Raw genomic sequence first — 20,768 nt, forward strand, 5'->3', positions numbered from 1 at the left:
AGCACAAAGATAGGATTCTCTGTGGAAACTCCTTGGGCAAAGGGGCAGACAGGCATTGAGTGGAGCCCAAGGGTCTAGGCCTGAATCAGACTGGATTTAAATCCCAGCTCTCCCACACGTGGGACTTTCAACAGCTACTTGGTGTCTCTTTGCTTCATTGTTCTCATCTGTAAAATGGGTGTAACGATGGCACCTGCTTCAAAGGGCTGCCGTGAGGATCAAATGGGTGAATGCACACAGATATCTCAGAGTGGGCCTCACACATCAGTACTCATTATGTAGCGATAGAGTGCGACCATCTCAACTCACCCTTGTAAAGAGTGTCTTAAAGATGATGCCTCTCACAGGGTCACAGCACGAACACCAAGCCCTTCTGGCTCCTGCATTTGTGGTGGTTATTGCTGTTTTGATTTGCTTTTATGAGGTCAGTTTTGCTCCTGAAGAATCAGCTTCTCCCTTCAGGAGAGTATTTATACACAATCTATCACCATGGAGACAGTCAACAGTAGGGAATCCAAGATCACATCACCTCTCCCTGGAGGCAGAAAGCAGACTCTCAGGCCCACCTATTTTGTGAAGTTGGCAGAGTGTCATCTCTATCCACTCAGAAGAGTGGCTGGGACGATAAGAGAGAAAGACACCCTACACTCAGCAACTTCATAACATCTACTCACCCCTAAAGCCTGAAACTGTCTCAAGTCTAAAGACTCGGGGCAAGCACTTACCATGCAGTTTTTGACTGCAGTAAGTCCACAGTCATTCTCTACCCCAGGCTGGAAGGTGGAGACCAAGTATTCAACCCGAGTGCTCACTGGAAACTGGGTGGAAGAGAGGAGGAAGGTAAGGAAAGGGAGAGAGTGGACAGAGGGCTTGGGGGATGGACTGGCAGGCAGAGGTAGGAGTGAGGTCATTACTATTTCCAAATTAGGGGCCATAGAAAGTTACATCTTAAGAATGGGGCATTAGGGTCTCTGTGCTCTTCGGAGAGGAGTTACATTCAAGTAATCAGCAAGGTCCCTGGTATAGCTTGAAAACACGATAGTACAGGTATGAATATAGCTGTGCCTTACAGCATTATTTTCAGTGGAGTGTTTCTAGGCATCTGGTGCTCCCTGTCTCTAATTCCTCTGCATTTTGACCTGAAGAACATCCGTTCTCCCTGGTCTGGCCCTTCCCAGAGTGTCGTACTTGCCAGGGAAGGCTTGCCACTCTTCTACATTGATGTCCAGGGATGGGCTGCTGCTCTGTGGCACCTGTTCCACAACCTTGCCCGGCCTGTGCGTTTCAGTTTTTCTTTTATTTTTTTAAAAATTTTTTAATGTTTTTATTTATTTTTGAGACAGAGAGAGACAGACCATGAGCAGGGGAGGGGCAGAGAGAGAGGGAGACACAGAATCTGAAGCAGGCTCCAGGCTCTGAGCTGTCAGCACAGACCCTGACGCAGGACTCCAACTCACAAACCACGAGATCATGACCTGAGCCTAAGTCGGATGCTCAACCGACTGAGCCACCCAGGCGCCCCTCAGTTTTTATTTTCAAAACAGAATGAATGGGCTCTTGGTGTTCCCGTGTATTTTAAGGCCACAACAAAAATACTTTGCCTGAATTGGCCTACTTGAAATTAAATATTTTCATTAGTGGCAATCAAGACTGAGCCACTTAAATGTCTGCAGAGACATGTAGACATCCTCATTTCTTCTTGGGAAATGAGCAAAGAAAAGAGAGTGAAATACAATTGGAGGCTTTGGTTTAAGTGTGGAGAAGGTTGGTGGTGACTTCTGAGAATCGGTAAAGGCTGTTTTCAGGGAGAACATTGGAATTCACCAGCCCTCTGGCTAGATGTGGTCTATGGCCATTGTTAGATCTGATTTCACTTGGCCTTATTTGGGGAGTAAGGGTGTGTGTAAGAGAAGTTCCAAGGGCAAGAAGAACTGGCTGAGCAATCCTCCAGGCTCTTGTGGGTGAGGTAGTATCCAGGAATACTATGGGTTGGTCCTATACTTAGAAGAGATTGCATAAAGAGAGCAGAGTTGGAGTGATATCAGAAACTTGGTAGACGAGAAGCTCCAGCTCCTTATTCTCCCATGGAAACACTTAAGAAACAACTATGGCCTGTCTAAAACAACTATACAAGAGCTCTGGGAAATAGTTAAAGGTCCACAGTGAACAAAAAAGGCCCAGTTTAGAAAAAGTCACATTCAAAATGGTAGGAAATTCTAAGGTATTTTTAGTTGCTTTTTTCCCCCATTCTCTCCTTAGACAGCATAGTTCAGTTTCAGAGGAGCAGTGGCTTAGCGGCCATTCCCCCTCCCTTGAGCCCAGAGAGAGTAGAGGCACATTTTTTTTTTTTTCTGCAAAGAGGAAAAGAGGGCTAAAATTTTTATTTTTTATTTTTTTACTTTTTGGACATCAAACTTTCTATTTTTATTTTTTTAATGTAGTTTATTGTCAAGCTAGCTAACATACAGTGTATGCAGTGTGCTCTTGGTTTCAGGGGTAGATTCCCGTGATTCATCGCTTCCATACAACACCCAGTGCTCATCCCAACAAGTGCCCTTCTCAATGCCCATCACCCATTTTCCCCTCTCCCCCACCGCCCCCCATCCACCCTCAGTTTGTTCTCTGTATTTAAGAGTCTCTTATGGTTTGCCTCCCCGTCTGTTTGAAACCATTTTTTCCCCTTCCCTTCTGCCATGGTCTTCTGTTAAGTTTCTCAAGTTCCACATATGAATGGAAATATATGGTATCTGTCTTTCTCTCACTGACTTATTTCACTTGGCACAATACCCTACAGTTCAATCCACATTGTTGCAAATGAGAGGATTTCATTCTTTCTCGTTGCCAAGTAGTATTCCATTGTGTATATAAACCACATCTTCTTTATCCATTCATCAGTTGATGGACATCTGAGCTCTTTCCGTACTTTGGCTATTGAATGGGGCAACGTTTTAATCTGTCTGGAGGCTGCCTAAAGAACTGGTCTCTGTTTTTCTTGACTCAGAGCTCAGATGGGGAAAAGTGTCATAGTTCATGTTTCAGGCCAAGAAAGGCTGTTGAAAGCAGACTGGTTACAGTGAGCAAAAGTTGCCAGGGGACTATAAACCAGTGAAGGTCTGAGGCCTGAGATTACAGGTAGAGGAATACAATGGAACATAAAGGGCCTTGAGAAGAAGCAGGGGAGACACTCTTTGGGAAATTAAGGCATTTTAAAGTAGCTGTGAATACAGACTAAATACAAAGGTACACACACACACACACACACACACACACACACACGGGGCCAGGCAAGATGCATGCTCAGAAAACTCCTGAGAACTTAAGCCTTCCTTCATATCAGGCTGATTCCAAGCCTCAGAACATGCCCTGTTAATTAGTGGAGATCTTCCCTTAAATGGAGCCAGTTTGCAAAGACTATGAGAGGGGGCTGTTTTTACAAATGTCCATGTTCGACAAAAAATTACAGGACATACAAAGGAATAGTCAAACATGGCCCACTGAAGGGAAGAAAACCAAGTGGGGAAAACTACCCTGGGGAAAGACAGACATCAGAAGGACTAAACAAAAACTTAAAAAGTCTTAAATATGCTTAAAGAGCTTAAAGAAGACATGAACAAAGGAACTAAAGGAAATCAGGAAAATGATATATGAACAAAATAAGAATATCAATAAAAAATAGAAATTATAGGGGTGCCTGGGTGGCGCAGTCGGTTAAGCGTCCGACTTCAGCCAGGTCACGATCTCGCGGTCCGGGAGTTCGAGCCCCGCGTCAGGCTCTGGGCTGATGGCTCAGAGCCTGGAGCCTGTTTCTGATTCTGTGTCTCCCTCTCTCTCTGCCCCTCCCCCGTTCATGCTCTGTCTCTCTCTGTCCCCAAAAAAATAAATAAACGTTGAAAAAAAATTTAAAAAAAATAGAAATTATAAAAAGAAATCAAATAGAAATTATGCAGCTGAAAAATTCAATAACTACATTGAAAAAACTCACTAGAGGTGTTTGGAGAACTTGAAGAGAGATCATTTGAAATTCTTGAGTCTGAGAAGACCAAAAAAAAAAAAAGAAAGAAAGAAAGAAAGAAATGTGAACAGAGTCTAAGGACTTATGAGACACCATTATGCAGACCAGTATACACATTATGGGAGAAAAAAGAGAAGGGAGTAGAGAGAGTATATGAAGAAACAATGGCTGAAAAAAATCCTAAATTTGAAGAAAAGATATGGGTCTACAAATCCAGGAAGCTCAGTGAATTCCAAAAAGATATATCCAAAGAGACCCACACAAAGACATATTATACTCAAACTGTTGAAAGTCAAAGACAAAGAGAGAATTTTGAAAGCAGCAAAATCAGAATGACTCATCACTGTACAAAGATGCCTTTATGAGATTATCTGTAGATTTCTCAGCAGAAACCATGTAGTCCAGAAAGGGGTGGGGTGATATATTTAAAGTGCTAAAAAAAAAAAAAATCCACAAAACTTATCAACTGAGAATACTATAGCTACCAAAACTGTCCTTCAGAAATGAAAGAGAAACTAAAACAGCCCCAGATAAACCAAAGCAGAAGGAGTTCATGACCACTAAGCCTGCCCTGTAAGAAACAGAGCAATGCTAGACAGTAACTCAAAGTCATATGAAATAAAGACCTCTGGTGTAGGTTAAACACATGAACAAGTATAAAAACCACTATTATTGGGATTTTGGTTTGTAACTCCACTATTTTTTATGGGATTTAAAGACCAAATGCATAAAAATAATTATAAATCCATGTTAATGTGTACAAAATATATCAAGATGCCATTTATGACATCAGTAACATGAAATGGGAGATGGCAGGGCTGTACAGGAGCACAGTTTTTGTGTCTGAGCTGAGTCAAGTTGGTACCAATTTAAAATAGATTATTAAAATGATTATTATAAGTTTAGGATGTTATATGCAATCTATATGATAAGTACAAAGAAAATATCTCCAGAGTATACACAAAAGGAAACGAGAAGAAAATAAAAATGTGTCACTACAAAAAGTCAACTACATGAATGAAAGTAGTAATGGAAGAAATGAGGGACCAAAAACCCTGTAACAAAATAAATAACAAAGTAGTTAAATGAAGTCCTCCCTGACAGTCATTACTTTAAATGTAAATAGATTAAACTTTCAACCAAAAGACATAGATTGGCAAATGGGGGGAAAAACCCAAACCTGGGATGCAAGTATACGACACACATGAGACAGTCTTTAGATCTAAGGGCATGCGTAGGTTGGAAGTGAAAAAAGATATCCATACAAATAACAATCAAAAGAGAGTGGCATGGCTATACCAACATCATAAAAAGTAGACTTTAAGTCAAAAACTGTTACAAGAACCAAATAAGGAGAGTACATATTGAAGAAAGGGTCACAAAGAAATAGAAAATTTGAATAGTTCTAGAACTAGTGAGCAAATTGATTCAGTAATAAAAACATCTCCTGGGGCACCTAGGTGGCTCAGTTGGTTAGGTGTCCGACTCTTGATTTTGGCTCAGGTCATGATCTCATGGTTTGTGGAATTGAGCCCCACACCGGGCTCTGTGCTGTCAGTGAGGAGCTTGCTTGGGATTCTGTCTCTCCTTCTCTCTCAAAAAATAAACAAATAAACATTTTAAAAAATCTCCCAAATGAAAGTCCATGACTAGATGGCTTTTCTTGTGAATTCTACTCAGTATTTTACTACTATAACATAACACAGGCCATAAATGAAAAGCCCACAGCTATCATCGTACTCAGTGGTAAATAACCCAAAAATAATTTCCTCTAAGATCAGGAATAAGACAAGGATGCCTGCTTTGCCAGTTCTATTCAACATAGTATTAAAAGTTCTAGCCAGAGCAATTAGGCAAGAAAAAGAAATAACAAGAAATTGGAAAGGAAGAAATAAAATTATCTCTGTTTGCAGATGAGGGATCTTATATGTACCAACCTTAGAGACCACACATACAGAGACAAAACAAACAACAAAAAACCCCAGAAAAACCTGTCAAAACTAATAAATGAATTCATCAAAGTAGCAGGATACAAAAATCAAGTTGCAAAACTCAGTTGCATTTCTATACACTAAAAATGAACTATCTAAAAGGGGGATTTAAAAAATTCTATTTATAATAGCATCAAAAAGAATAAAATAGTTAGGAATAAACTTAACCAAAGAAGCAAAAGACCTATACAATGAAAATTACAAAATATGACTGAAAGAAATGAAAGTTTATGCCAATAGATGGAAATACCTCCTATGTCCATGGATGGAAAGATTTAATATCATTAAGATGTCAATACCACCCCAAAATGGCTACACATGCAATGCAATCCTTACGCTCTTTTTTGCAGAAATTAAAAAACCCACCCTAAAATTCACTTGGAATCTCAAGAGACCATTCTCGAGAATAGTCAAAACAATCTTGAAAAGAAGTACAAAGTTGGAGGATTCACATTCTCTGATTTCAAAAATTATTACAAACTACAGTAACCAAATATTGATATATTGGCATAAAGGCAGTAATATAAACCAATGGAATAAAATAAAGAGCTCAGAAGTAAGTCCTCACATATCTGGTCAAATGATTTCAACAGGGATCATTCAATGGAGAAAAAACAGTGTTTTCAACAAATGGTGTTGAGAAAACTGCATATCCACACACAAGAGAATGAAGTTGGACCTTTATCTTACACCACATACAGAAATTAATTCAAAACGGATCAAAAAGTTAGATGTAAGACTTAAAATGGTAAAACTCTTAGAAGAAAACATAGGAAAACTTCATGACATTGGATTTAGCAATGATTTCTTGGATAGGACACCAAAATCATAGGTAACAAAAGAAAAAAATAGATAAATTGGATTTCATCAAAATTGAAGTCTTTTAGGCATCAAAGAACACTATCAACAGAGTGAAAAGGTGACCCATGGAATGGGAGAATATGTTTGCAAATATTACATATGATAAAGGATTAATATCCAAAATATATAAAGAACTCCTAAAGTTCAACAACAAAAAAGCAAACGAACAATTAAAAATGGGGAAAAAACTGGAAAAGATATTCCTCCAAGTTATGCAAATGGCCAAAAAGCACATGAAAAGATGCTCAACATCACTGGTCATTAGGGAAAAGCAAGTCAAAACCGCGAGATACCACTTCACACCCATTAAGATGGCTAATATTGAAAAAAAAGAAAGAAAAAGAAAATAATAAGTGTTGGTGTGGATGTAAGTGAAATCAGAACCCTTGTACATTGCTAGTGGGAATGTAAAACGGTATAGCTGCTGTGGGAGACAGAAGCTATGGCAGTTGCTAAAAACAGTACACATAGAACAACCATATCATCTAGCAACTCCAGTTCTGGGTTTATAACCATCAGAACTAAAACCAGGATCTGGAAGAGAGAGGTTCATACATTATGTGTGTAGCAGCATTATTCAAGGCAGCCCAACGGTAGGATGGGTAAGCAAAAGGTAGCATATACATACAACGAAACAGTAGTCAGCCTTGAAAAGGAAGACGATCCTACCTCGAAGACACTATGCTAAGTGACATAGGCCAGGCCCCAAAGGACAAATACTGTAGGATTCCACTTGTGTGCGCTCCCCAGAGGAGTCAAATTCATAGAGACAGAAAGTAGAATGGGGATGCCAGGGACTGGGGAGGGAGCCATCTAATGGGTTCAGGGTTTTAGTGTGAGAAGATGATGTTCTGGAGACTGATGGTGTTAATGGCTGTACAACCATATCAATGTACTTAATGCTCCTGAACCGTGTGCATAAAAATGGTTGAAATGGTAAATTTTGTTACGTATATTTTACCACAATCAATGTTTAAGAACTGAACCAGGAGACATAAGATAATGGGGGAAAAAGAGTGGAACTGGGAAGAGCGAGGAAAACAAAGAAGAAGAAAAGAAGGAGGCTAGCAGGAGTGGAGAGTGGGGAGAGAGAGGACAAAGGGAACAGGTGCAGACCATGACAAGTGGTCGGGTGACCCAAGGGACAGCTTTCCTGAGGTGTGGGTCTGGGCAGTGGGGTGCCAATGGCCTGAGCATGTTCCTTTCCAAGCTCTGGGAGGGAGGGGGCAAAATGAAGCCCGGCTTGTGTAGGCTGTTGCCCTGGGGTCATGTCTATCCTTCCTCTGCCCAGCCTCCCATAGCCCAGGAGGGGAGGGGACGCTACAGAAGCATGAGAAGGTGCATCACAGAAGTTATCCTGAGTATTTGGTCTTTTTCAGTTCACCAAAGCCATGGAGGAAACACCTCAGTCCATTTACAGAAAAGAGTATGTCCCCTTCCCGGGCCACAGACCCGACCAGATCTCCAGGTGGTATGGCAAGAGGAGAGTGGAGGTAAGTGGGGGAGGTGGGGGACCCACACTCAGGCCTGGGATCCCCTCCAGAGCTCAGGAGACACCACCTCCTTCTAGGCTCGGTTCCCTCTGGGGACATAGGAGCAGTCTCGTGGGCATCCTCCCCCACCTGGGGGCCACTGATGGCATTCACCTTTATTTACAACCCACCAAATGTCAAGCCAGTAGCATTCCCTCTGCCCTGTACCCCAGCACTTTCTTGGATCATTTTCCCCGTTCCCCCACACTTTCCCAACAGGAGGTAGGCAAAGGGTAAATACTGAATTAGGTGAACATAGTGAGGAAATAGGGGAGGTCCTCCAAAAACAAGTAGCGGTGATGCTTGAACGGCAGTGTTTTGCATCATCTATGCCCCAACTTCCTGGTCTTTTGTATAAAATCAAGGGCCATTCTGTCCTCTCCCACTCATTGAGGGCCTATGTGCATCATTGTGTCACAGGCCTCCGGAGCAGGAAGCAGGGCACTGCATCCTCAGGACACGTCCCCCACCATGACCCATCTAACCCTTACCTGCCTAAACTCAGGGTGGGGGCCCACAGTGAGGGGTGGACATTGTCAGATGGAAGCATTTTGGAGCTGGAAGGGATCTGAGAGATAGTTCAGCCCAGCACCCTCCTTTTCAGATAAAAAGGTGTCCCAGGTGTGGTCAATGGTTTGTCCAAAACCGTTTGGCTGGTTGGTAAGGGACAAAGCAGGTGGCCGGTCTGTAAATCAAGCAAGAAGTATCTTCATATTCCTTTACGCTATCTGCTGGAGTTGACTCTGTCTTCTGCATTTTGGGGGTCCATCTTAGTATAAATGGCAGCAAATTTTCAGCTCTGTGCTGGCACCGCTGGGCTGTGTTGGCATCTCTGGACAATCCTGGCATCTTTGGATTGCACTGACTTTCCTGGAGCACGCCGGCATCCACAGACCCTGCTGATGGTCTGGAGCTGCTAGCCTTTGCCACTAGCGTGCCAAATGCCTGTTAATGTAAGGAAGTCAAAATAAAAACCCATGATCTGGGGATCCTGGTCCCCAGTTATCAATACATAAGAAGTACTTAGGCTAGTTCTCAATACACATTAGGTGTCCTCTCTTTGGACTCATAACAAACCCTGATGAGATAAACACACACACACACACACACACACACACACACACAGTCTAAAATTAAGAAGCCCCCTGCCAACATATACACAAAATAGAACCAAGCAATCAGATATTCGCTTCTAAGGACTCTGTTCAAATATCTGTGTGCCAGGGACCCTGGACACAGCGTTGCTTCTGAACAGCCGTTTCAGTCCGTCAGCTGTTCTGTGGATTTCATTCTGCACCTCTCCCATCCCCCACCTCACACCTCCCCCTTCTTAGGCAAATGCTGATCTCCCTTCAAATTCACTTTGGATAGATGGGGTTAGCATTCCCCAGGGAAAACCCCCTTCCTGTGCTTTGCCCCTAGGCAGGTGTACTAACCAAATTTTCTATGTTCTGTATTTTATTTTATTTTATTAATTTCTTAAAGTTTATTTATTTTTGAGAAAGAGAAGAGAGAGTGAGTGGGGGAGGGGCAGAGAGGGAGAGAGAGAATCCCAAGCAGGCTGCCCACTGTCAGCGCAGAGCCCGATGCGGGGCTTTAACTCATGAACCGTGAGATCATGACCTGAGCCAAAACCAAGAGTCAGACGCTTAGCCAACTGAGCCACCCAGGCGCCCCCTATGTTTTGTATTTTAGATGGCTTGACATCTTAGGGGCCTTGCTGATCCTGGAGAGACTGCCTTCCCAGGGCTTGCTAATTCCTAGAGATAGTACACAACTTGCCTATAAAACAAGCTTTTAGGATACAAAGCAACCAACCTAGAGCCTATATCCCAACCACCTCTTTTATCTAACGCTTCTATGCCAAGTCAATATCCTTTTGCCCCAAATCACTCCGGGGCCAGGCACCAACAAGAGTGGGCACCCCTATAGCTCAGAGCCTGCTGAAATCATTCAAACTCTGTAATCCTCAACTCAAACTTGACTATCCTGCCTCACCTGTTCCTTCCCTTGGAAACCACATGGACAACCTGGGTCATGCTCTCTCTCTTTCTCTCCTTCTGGGTGTTTCCCTAATGTGGCCCCATGTGGTGTGGCATGTCTTTCAAAACTGTTTCTTTCAAAGGCAGCTGTCTCCCTCTCTGCCACCTGACCATACCTGATCAAAACAAAAATCCTAGGTACATAATCCAGACAGCAGGGCCACACCCCAAACCAAGAGAAACTTGTGGCTGTTCTCCTTTGCCTGCCGTGATGCCTCCCCAGCACTTCCCTTGGTTCATGGGAACCCCCCCCCCACGCCGCCCATGTGCCCTCCGTGGCGCTGGAAATGTTCTCTGGGCACCCAGTGATACGGATCTTGGGAACCCCTGCTTAATGTCTGTGCCTCCCCCCTTGTCTCCCTTCGGCATTGTGATCTGACTTATTTATGGAACCACTACTTGAAATATTATGTGCAGTCAGCGTTTCCAGACCATAGCAGACACAGACCTCCCTGTTTGGTCCAGACAAGAGAACAGGCATGGAAATCCACATTATCTTCCCCTGTAAATCAGCCCAGTCCTCCAAGATTCCCTTGCAGGGCCAAGAGGATTTTCTTAGGAAAAGCACTGATGCAGGCAAACGTCCCAGAATAAGGAGAACATGGCTTTCTTCTCCTTGTAAATAACCCCCACCAAAGAAATCGCTCCCCAAGTTTCCAGCTGAGGGAGCCATAAATCCTTTGCAGGAGAAGGCAATTTATGGGGCATGCTCTGATTCTTCCCATAGTAACTGATTGAAATACAAGGTGCATATGTCAGGCTCGGTATTCAACGTCTTTCTCTCGCCATGGAAATAGGCACTTGGATGGATGAGACTCGAGACAAATCAAAGGGTATAATTTCAGATCACAGGGCAGCACTGAGATGGTTCTGACTCTTCCCATTCAGCTGGATGTCCTGACTTTCATTTTAATGTGTCCCCACTGCCCATTCTAGGGATGAATTGACTTGGCATGGGTTGGGGGCCCTCATACGGAGAACGGACTGCAGCCAAGATGGAATGTGTGTGTGAAGGTGAGCTGTGTCGGGTGGGCCAGACAACCGCGTCTCCCGTTTGGTGGCCCTGAGGGCCCAGGCGGCAGACCCTCGCCGCCGGCCCGTGGAAGCCTCCTCGCCATCAGCACCACGAGCCTCGGTGGCAACAGTTTCTGCCTCCGTCCACCGCCCAGTGGATGCCGTGCTCTGACCAGTAACACACCCGCTGTGTCTGTCCTTCCAGGGGCTCCCGTACAAACACCTGCTGACGCACCACCAGGAGCCCTCACACCGCCATCTGATTAGCACATATGACGACCATTACAACCGGCATAATTACAACCCCAGCCTGCCCCCGCGTCGCACCTGGAGTGGACACAAGTTGCTGTGGCTCCCGGAGAAAGCAGACGTCCCCCTTCTTGGTATTTGTATAATTCAGGATTTCCCCCCTGTAGTGGGCTGCGAGGGGTCCACAGCCGTGTAGGGCTGAGGTGTGCCGGGCACAGGCTGAAAGACGCGCAGCGAGGGCATCGGAATGACCCGAGAGCGGGAGAATCCCGTTTCCCCCCAGGGCTGCTGCCTGCCCCCGCCCCCTGACACAGAGGTGACGCTGGCCGTGCACTGGAGCCCTCACCTGCGTGCACCATGGAAACATGGTCACCTGAACACAGGTGGCAGGAAAAACACCGCTGCACATTCAGATCAGGCAGCTGTGCTAAATGGGGACTGTTACTTCCCAGGGGCCCTGCCCTGCGGGAGCACCTGAGGACACAGGAGTGACACACAGGGGAGAAATTCCTGCCCTTGGGGAGTTGTCATTCCAGTGGGTCTCAGATCAGACGCCATGCATGCATAAGATACCTTAAGATCTAGTGAATACGGTAATTTTGGACAGGGATGTGCGTCATGAAGAAAACTTATAGGTAAGCAACAGAAAATGAGGCGGGTGTTTGTGAATTTCCTTCGGGTGGAATGATGCCGGGTGGTCTTTCTGGGAGAGATAGCTGAGTCGAGAAGGAGGGAGCCATACAGGAGTGGGGGTGGGGAGAGCATTCCAGGAGAGGGAATGGCAAGTGAAAAGGCAGGAGTACGGGAAGACCACATCAGGGCTCGGAGGCCACAGTGAGGAGGGGGGCCGTGTCCTTCCTGCAGAACTAGGACTTTGGAGTGATTTTTGTAAGAGAGGGCCTTGATCTGATTTACATTTCAAGCTGCCCTCTTTCTCTGCACCCTATGTTTTGTACTCCCACCCTTCCACGCAAAGGAGCGCGGGTCCGATGGTGACCTGCGCGCCACGCCCCGTTACCCTGGGGTTTGTCCTCGACATCAGCCTTCACACACCTGCACTGCTCGCTTCGCCGCTGGGGCAGGACGCTCCCCTCCATCCTTAACCAGTCACGGCGCTGACTTCTCCGAGGCCCACAGACCGGCGCCTGGTCCCTCCTGAGGACACAGGGAGCCGGCCCCCCGAAAGCCCTTCTTCCCTCCGGAGCCCGACCAGCCTCGCTCCGGGAAACCCCCAGGGCCCCCGCCGCGCTGTCCCCCGGCCAGTCTACGCCCGGTCCCGTTCACGCAGACCCCGGCTTCTCTTGCAGCTTCCCCTACCAACTATGGACTCTATGAGCAGCTGAAGCAGAGGTGGCTCATGCCCGGGGCTGCCCCGAGGGAGAGCATTTACACCTCATCCTACCCGAGACCACCGCTGTGTGCCATGTCCCGGCGGGAGCACGCCATCCCTGTCCCTCCCCCTCGCCTGCACCCTGTCCCGCGCTTCTGAGAACGGCCACGGGCTGTGCAGGTGGGTCCGACCGGAGCCCCAATGTGCTGTTGGACCCGCCAGGCCGCAGGTGGCTGCAGACACACCCAGAGTGCTAAATCCGGCCCGGCTGAGGCCCCTAGTTCATGGTCTGTGTCCTCCAAACCCTCAGGCTCCTTTCTTTTCCATCCCATAATTAAAGCTCTTCCAGGCAATGGAGTGGCAGCTATATGCACAACTCTGCAGAATGTCAGGACTCTTAAGTTCCTCCCCGGCCTTTCACGTGAGGGGGAACTGAGGCCCAGAGAGGTGACGTGATTCCTGCAGGTTCTCACCGCATAGAGGCCCCCCAGGAGTGTCTGGCCCATGGAGAAGGGGGTCTGACCACGAGACCCGCTGCAGAACTCCGGGGAAGGGTCGAATGTGGTGATGGGGAGGGCAGGCACCCTGCAGGAGCTGGCCATCCGTGGTGGGGGGGAGGGGGGAAGGGCGGTGCCCAGCACCTCATTGTCTCCCCAGGGGCTCAGAAGAAGGGAGACACACAGCATCTCCCCTCCACCTCCGAGCTCTCAAATCTTTTCCAGAGTTGAGTTTGAGGATGGGGGATTTTTTATTTATTTATGTAAAGAATTTTTTTTTAACATTTATTTATTTTTGAGAGACAGAGACAGACAGAGCACAAGCAGGGGAGAGGCGGAGAGAGAGGTCAGCACAGAGCCCAATGCTGGGCTCAAACCCATGAACCGAGAGATCGTGACCTGAGCTGAAGTCAGATGCTTAACTGGCTGAGCCACCCAGGTGCTCCAGGGAATGGGGGCTTGTTCAGTGACTGTCTTGGAACAAGGATGGACCCCCTGACAGAAGGACAGGGCACTGTCCTGGCTCAGGCACTTGGTGCTGTCCTCGCCCAGGATGGAGTCCCTAGAGGCATGTTCTGCCACCTGGCGTGGAGTCCAGCCTCTGGTTGAGAGCGGCCGGCCTCCTCTGTCTTCTCTCACTGACACAGTTGGATGGTTATAGCCTGCTTTCTCTGCATGGCCTTCCCTGCCTGATGCCTCCACCCTGATGATCTGCATTCATTGCTGTAGGTGCAGTGCTCTGTGGAGAGTTGGTGCTGAATAATCCTTGGCTGGATGGATGAATGGACTGTTGTCTCTTTGGGGGCTCCTCTCTGGACCCATGCCGTACCCCACTCACCATGACCCAGTCCAGTTCCACGCTTTGAGCCTCCATATAGCTGCTCCCCCCAACCCCTGTCCCCAGGGTGGACCTCCATCCAGACCCCAGCCCATCCTGATGTCCAAAGACCCCTTACTCTTCCAAGATCTTGGCTTCTCCCACCTCTTTTTTTAAAAGTTATTTGTTTATTTTTGAGAGCAAGAGAGGGAGGGGAGGAGGGGCAGAGAGAGAGAGAGAGAATCCCACGTTAGGAGCCTGACACGGGGCTCAAACCTGTGAAATTATGACCTGAGATGAAATCAAGAGTCAGGAGCTTAACTGACAGAGCCACCCAGGCCCTCTCACTTCTGACTCGGGGAAAAGTGAGCCCACTAGAATCCTTCTGCCAGCATCAGAGAGGAAGTCACTTTTCTGCTCCTCCATACTTTAGAACCCGGCCATCTGTCCATGGCGGTGCATCGATGCAATTCTGAGTCTCTGTCAGCCCATCTCACATCTGCTACGACAAATAGTTGTTTTCTCTGCTTTGGAGAAAAAGGAATGCGTAGCAGTATTTTCCGTGATGCTTTTCCTTACATTTTTGGCATCTGCTACCACATTCTAGCAAATAATCAAGAAAAAAAAAAAAAAGCTGGGGCGGGGGGGGGGGGGTGGGTGGGCGGGGAAAAACCCAAGTTAATATTTATTCTGGGTTGAAGGCCCGGGATCTGGGCCTAATTTAGATTATCTCATTGCCTTGTCACCACCACCATTTATAATACATGCCCCAATAGGGATTATAAATGTCATTTCTGTTTACAGATGAGGGAACAGACCATAGAGATTAACTGCCTGGTCTGCAGTTGCACAGGGAATGAGTCCTAGGCAGGCTGGTCACAGAGCAAGCATGCTTAGGTCTGGTGCAAAACTGTCTTTTCAAAGAAATGCCAGCAGAAACCCTTGGGACCCGCTGGACACGTCGATCCGCCGTGCATGTGGCTCAGGGGCACGTGTGCGTGGTTGACTTTAATTCTGTGCCACAGGTAATGTGACTCAAAGTGGAGGAAGACTGGGTTCGGGCTGTCCCTGCCAGGGACACCTGCTGGCTCCGGGCTTCTCTAGATTGACCTCAGCACACTTCAGAGCCATCACTCATTTCTCCAAGCGTCTGTTCAATGACCTTGTCTTCCCTACGAGACTCGAAGCTTCCTGAAGTCAGAGCCTGTCATTACCTGCGAGGTGCTGAGTCATGTTTGTTGAATGAGGGATGGACCAGAAGAGGAAGAGGAATAAAGGATGTTGTGCTAGGAAAAGAGCTTCCGAGTGACAGCTGTGGGCTGGTGCCCAGCTGGACTTCCTCACCCCTCCAGGAGCCACTCATTCATCCCGTAAACATCCTTTGAGATCTGGGGAGCTGGTGCCAACACAGAACCTTCCATCAGGCAGAGGAGAGGGCTCTTCAACCAATACAGGACAGGATAGAGAGAAGTTGGAGACGGGTGTATGGAACTCGGGACCTTGGGGACCAAGGGGTCATCAGGGAGATCAGTGGGGGCCGGGGTGCTGAAGTGAAGGGAAGCCCTAAGAGCAATAATGGGGGCATGGGGACAGGATATCAGGGAAGCCTACCCCGAAGAAGGGACATTTAGGCTGAGGCCGGGACATTGAGGGGACTGGCCTTGTGCAGGGGCAGGTGGGGAAGGGGGAGGGGCGGCTCAGGCTGCAGGAATAGCCTGTGTGTGTGGCTCCGTGTTGGGAAGGAGCTTGGCAGGTCTGTTAAGAGCCCAGAAAGCTGGTGTATGGGTTTCCTACTGCTGCTGTAACAAACACCACAAACTTAGCGGCTTAAAGCTTATCTCTTGCGGTTCCGGAGGTGAGAAGTCCACTATGAGTTGGTCTGGAAGCTCTAGGGGTGACTGGGTTCCTTGTCTTTTCCTGCTTCGAAGGGACACCTACATGCCTCGATGCATGGCCCTTCTCTCTGTTTCCAGAGCAGCAATGAGACATCTCTCTCTGCCTCCCTCTCAGGAGGACCTTTGTCATTACATTGGGCCCTGGATAATCCAAGATAATCCCCCCCTCCATCTCAAATCCTTAGCCACATCTGCAAAGTCCTTTTTGAATATAAACTAACCTATTTAGAGGTTCAGGGGGTGAAGGTGTGGACTGTGGTTGGGGGCTGGGAGTGCATTATTCACCTGGAGCCTGGATGCAAGGCAGGTGCCCTCTGCACCCCGTGTGTATTCCATCACTTAAGCCCCAAGACATATCTAGTCCTTTCCAGGCAATTGGGGAGGTGGAGGCTGGGACTGAACAGACCCAAGGCCTGTGGCTGCCCGTACCAGTCAGTGCTCCCTCGCCTTCCACACTCACAGATTAAAAAGTGGCTGTAAACACTAGTCACCGGAAGTACTAGAACCAGATTACGTGTTCAAAAACCAGACTACAGCATTTGTAACCAGATTAATAAATTGGGCTGCACAACCAGTAGCCGTGGCCCCCGTTAGACCAGGGTGGAGGATGGCCCAATCTTTTCCAAAGGAGTGGAAAGGAGAGAGAAACTGAGGCAGGGAGGCTCTTTTTCCCACATCCCCGTCTCAGCTCGCTTCTCCAATTTAAGCAGCATCAGCATCGCTGGGCAGGGGTGGGGTTCTTGTCCTCTGAGTTTGTGGCTCAGTAGGTCTCGGGTGGGCTTGAGAAGTCCCATTTCTAACAAGTTCTCGGGTGATGCGGATGCTGCTGGTCTGGGGAACACACTTTGGGGACCGCTCTAGCAGGCTGCCCTCTTACTTCAGTTGCGGGATGTCTTTGGAATGACAGATTCTGCAGTGAAAACAGTGTAGCAAACACCTGGACCTGATTCTCTGTGAGGCTTCCTCCAGCTGCACTAGGAGGCCGGGTGTCCAGAATGTATTACAAAGTATAAAATGAGCAGTGCATTCCTGGGTGCTGGGACAGCATCGTGAAGGGTTCAAGAGCACTGGCAGCCATGCCTTAGAATTCCAGTTTCACCAGGGATAGGCTGTGTGACCTTGAAGTAGTTACTGCCCCTCTCTGAATCTCTCTTCCTCCACCAATGGGTGCAAATAACTGTCTCTAACGCAGATAGAAATACTAGGCCAGACCTTAGTACGTAATATATCCTCCATAAATGGTGGCAACTCTTGTTCAATAAAGACAACAGTCAAGAAAACAGCCAAGGCCACAGAGAACAAGTCTAGCCAGCCGTTCCCTCCATCAAGACGTGATGCTTTGATGTTTTTACTCTGCAACCTAGCACTTCAGGAGCAAAACCCAGGAGCCTCCCCTGGTGCTGTCCCACTGGCTGGGACCAGCCTGCCCCCTACTGGCCAATTTGACACCAGTTTACAGGTGGCTATGGTTCTGGGTTCAGGGTTTCTCTGGGATTGACACTAATTCTGCAGACGTGAACATAATTCAAAACCAGATTTTCTGTTTCTTGGAAAACATCTGGCAGCTGGTGGTGAACCTGGGTGTACTGATGCTTAGAGAATTCAGTAATGAATTTTTTTAAGTTTTTATTTTAAGTTTATTTGTTTTTTTTTTAATTTTTAAATTTTTTGAGAGACAGAGAGAGACAGAGCATGAGCGGGGAGGGGCAGAGAGACAGAGGGAGACACAGAATCCGAAGCAGGCTCCAGGCTCTGAGCCGTCAGCACAGAGCCCGACGCGGGCTCACACTCGCAAACCGTGAGATCATGACCTGAACTCAAGTCAGATGCTTAACCGACTGAGCCGCCCAGGTGCCCCTAAGTTTTTATTTTCATCACCTGGGGCTCATCACAAGTGCTATTCACCCATCCCCCTTCCACCTCCCTTTTGATAACCATCCAGTTCTCCATAGATACGAGTCTGTTTCTTGGCTTCTCTTTTTCCCCTTCGCTCATTTGTTTTGTCTCTTAAATTCCGCCTACGAGTGAAATCATATGGTATTTGTCTTTCTCTGACTTATTTCACTTAGCATTATACCCTCTAGCTCCAACCATGTTGAGAATGGCAAGTTTTCGTTCTTTTTAACAGCTGAATGATATTCCATTGCATACACACCACATCTCCTTTAACCATTCACCAGTCGATGGACACTTGGGCTGCTTCCATATCTTGGCTACTGTAAATAATGCTGCTGTAAACATAGGGGTTCGTGCACCCCTCTGAATTAGTGGTCTTGTATTCTTTGGGTAAATACCCAGCAGTACAGTTGCTGGGTTGTAGGGTAGTTCCATGTTTAACTTTTTGAGGAATCTCTATACTGTTTTCCAGAATGGCTATACCAGTTTGCGTTCCCATCAACAGTGCAAGAAATTTCCTCTTTCTCCACATCCTCGCCAGCACTAGTTTCTAGAGGTTTTTTTTTTTTTTAACCATTTTCACACGTGTGAGGTGATATTTCATTATACTTTTGACTTGCACTTCCCTGACGATGAGTGATAATGAGGATATTTCTACGTGTCTGTTGGCTATCTGGATGTATTCTTTGGAGAAATGTCTGTTCGTGTCCTCTGCCCACTTTTTATTGGATTGTTTGTTTGTTTGTTTTGGCGTTGACTTGTATAAGTTCTTCATATAGTTTAGATTCAACTCTTTATCAGACATGTCATTTGAAAATATCTTCTCCCATTCAGTAGGTTGTCCTTTAGTTTTGATTGTTTCCTTTGCTGTGCAGAAGCTTCTTACTTTTTTTTTAATCTTTATTTATTTTTGGAGAGAGAGAGACAGAGTGTGAGTGGGGGAGGAACAGAGAGGGAGATACAGATTCCGAAGCAGGCTCCAGGCTCTGAGCTGTCAGCACAGAGCCTGACGTGGGGCTCGAACCCACAAACCATGAGATCATGACCTGAGCCGAAGTTGGACACTTGAGAGAGAGAGAGAGAGAGAGAGAGAGAGACCAAGCACGAGCAGGGGAAGGGCAGAGAGAGAGGGGGGTCAGAGGATCCAAAGTGGGCTCTGAGCTGACAGCAGCAAGCCTGATGCAGGGCTTGAACCCACGAGCCGTGAGATCATGACCTGAGCCAACCAGGAGGCCCTCTTCATTGATTTGTTTCAGAGAACCAGTTCCTGGTTTCATCGATCTGCTCTATTGTTTTTTTAGTTCCTATATCATTTACTTCTACTCTAATCTTTATTATTCCCTTTCTGGATCCAGGGTTATTATTCTGGATCCAGGGTTCATTTGTTGTTCTTTTTTTAGCTCCTTTAGATGCAAGCTTAGGTTGTTTGAGATCTTTCTTGCTCCTTGAGCTAGGCCTGTATTGCTATAAACTTCCCTCTTAGAACTGCCTTCTGCTGCATCCCAAAGGTTTTGGGCTGCCATGTTTTCATTTTCATTTGTTTCCATAGACTTTTAAATTTCTTCTTTGATTCTCTGGCTGACCCATTCATTCTTTAGTAAGATGTTCTTTCACCTCCATGTATTTGTGCTGTTTCCAATTTTTTTCTTGTGCTCGTTTTCTTGTTTCATAGTGTTGTGGCTAGAAAAGATGCTTGGTATGACTTCGACCCTTTTAATTTGCTGAGGCCTGTTCTGTGGTCTAATATGTGATCTGTTCTGGAGAATGTTCCATGTGCACTCAAGAAGAATGTGCATTCTGCTGTCTGAGGATGAAATTTTCTGAATATATCTGTTACATCCATCTGGTCCTCTGTGGCATTCAAACCCATTGTTTCCTTGTTGGTTTTCTGCTTAGAAGCGTGTCCACAGATGTAAGAGGGGCATTAAAGTCCCCTACTATAGTTGTATTATTATTGATTAGTTCTTTTATGTTTGTTATTAACTGTCTTATGTATTTGGGTGCTCCCATGTTGGGTTCAGAGAATTCGGGCATGAATTTGAAGGCATATCCTTGTTGACTTGCAAGTTTATGTAGGGCTCACTTTGAGGCCCCAATTCCGGCCATCTGAGAAATGGGATGTCTCTGAGGTCTCTGGAGAGATGGCAGTGGAACTGTGGTTATAGTCACTCCTCCAGACCTGAAACCGACCTTGGCTGGGGGCCTCGGCTTTGGATGGTGCTGGTGCCCCTCCAACCCTGCCGCATCAGGTAAAAAATACAAAATCAACCGGAGACATTTGCAAATAGCGATTGAATGAGTATATATATCATTTTATTTGAATAGAATTCTATTGCATTTGCTATTCTGTACTTAATTTTTCACTCAGTGATAGAATTGTCTGCAATCTAATACAGTGCAGCCAACTTCTTAACTTCTTACCCCCTCCCCACCTTTTTTTTTTTTTTTTTTTTTTTTTTTGATACACCTGCTCCCTTCCATTCCTCTTAATCTCAGAAAGTCAGGACGGAGCTTTAGAGGGTCTCTTGACCCCTCACACCTGCCATTTGCTCTAAGCAAGTCCCAGTGATTCCACCTCCAGGATGTCCACAAAGCTATCCCCAGGGCCACTCAAGGGCAAGCCAGGATCCCC

The 20,768-nt window shown here is 46.5% G+C and overlaps 1 protein-coding gene across 2 annotated transcripts; it reads left to right on the forward strand.

Annotated features, from left to right (window-relative positions):
* Positions 1–485: 485 nt before the first annotated feature.
* CFAP107 (cilia and flagella associated protein 107) lies at positions 486–14,937 on the forward strand. 2 transcript variants are annotated; one of them, XM_027060371.2, is made up of 5 exons: positions 486–840; positions 8,244–8,357; positions 11,658–11,835; positions 13,009–13,211; positions 14,258–14,937. In XM_027060371.2, the coding sequence occupies exons 1-4, from the start codon at positions 727–729 to the stop codon at positions 13,188–13,190; spliced, it is 588 nt and encodes a 195-aa protein (XP_026916172.2). In that variant the 5' UTR covers positions 486–726; the 3' UTR covers positions 13,191–13,211; positions 14,258–14,937. The 2 variants fall into 2 exon arrangements, with proteins under 2 accessions (XP_026916172.2, XP_014942097.2); XM_015086611.3 differs by lacking the exon at positions 14,258–14,937 and having other exon boundaries at positions 488–840; positions 13,009–13,384.
* The last annotated feature ends 5,831 nt before the right edge of the window (positions 14,938–20,768 follow it).

This window comes from Acinonyx jubatus, chromosome C1, assembly GCF_027475565.1.
Source record: "Acinonyx jubatus isolate Ajub_Pintada_27869175 chromosome C1, VMU_Ajub_asm_v1.0, whole genome shotgun sequence".
In the NCBI taxonomy this organism is placed as follows: domain Eukaryota; kingdom Metazoa; phylum Chordata; class Mammalia; order Carnivora; family Felidae; genus Acinonyx; species Acinonyx jubatus.

What these genes read in the sequence shown, in the direction of transcription:
- CFAP107 (XM_027060371.2), top strand. Translation starts at nt 727, where the DNA reads ATGCAGTTTTTGACTGCAGTAAGTCCACAGTCATTCTCTACCCCAGGC. An exon ending in ATGGCAAGAGGAGAGTGGAG is followed by an intron (nt 8,358 to 11,657) that starts GTAAGTGGGGGA and finishes CTGTCCTTCCAG; the next exon opens with GGGCTCCCGTACAAACACCT. An exon ending in AGCAGACGTCCCCCTTCTTG is followed by an intron (nt 11,836 to 13,008) that starts GTATTTGTATAA and finishes CTTCTCTTGCAG; the next exon opens with CTTCCCCTACCAACTATGGA.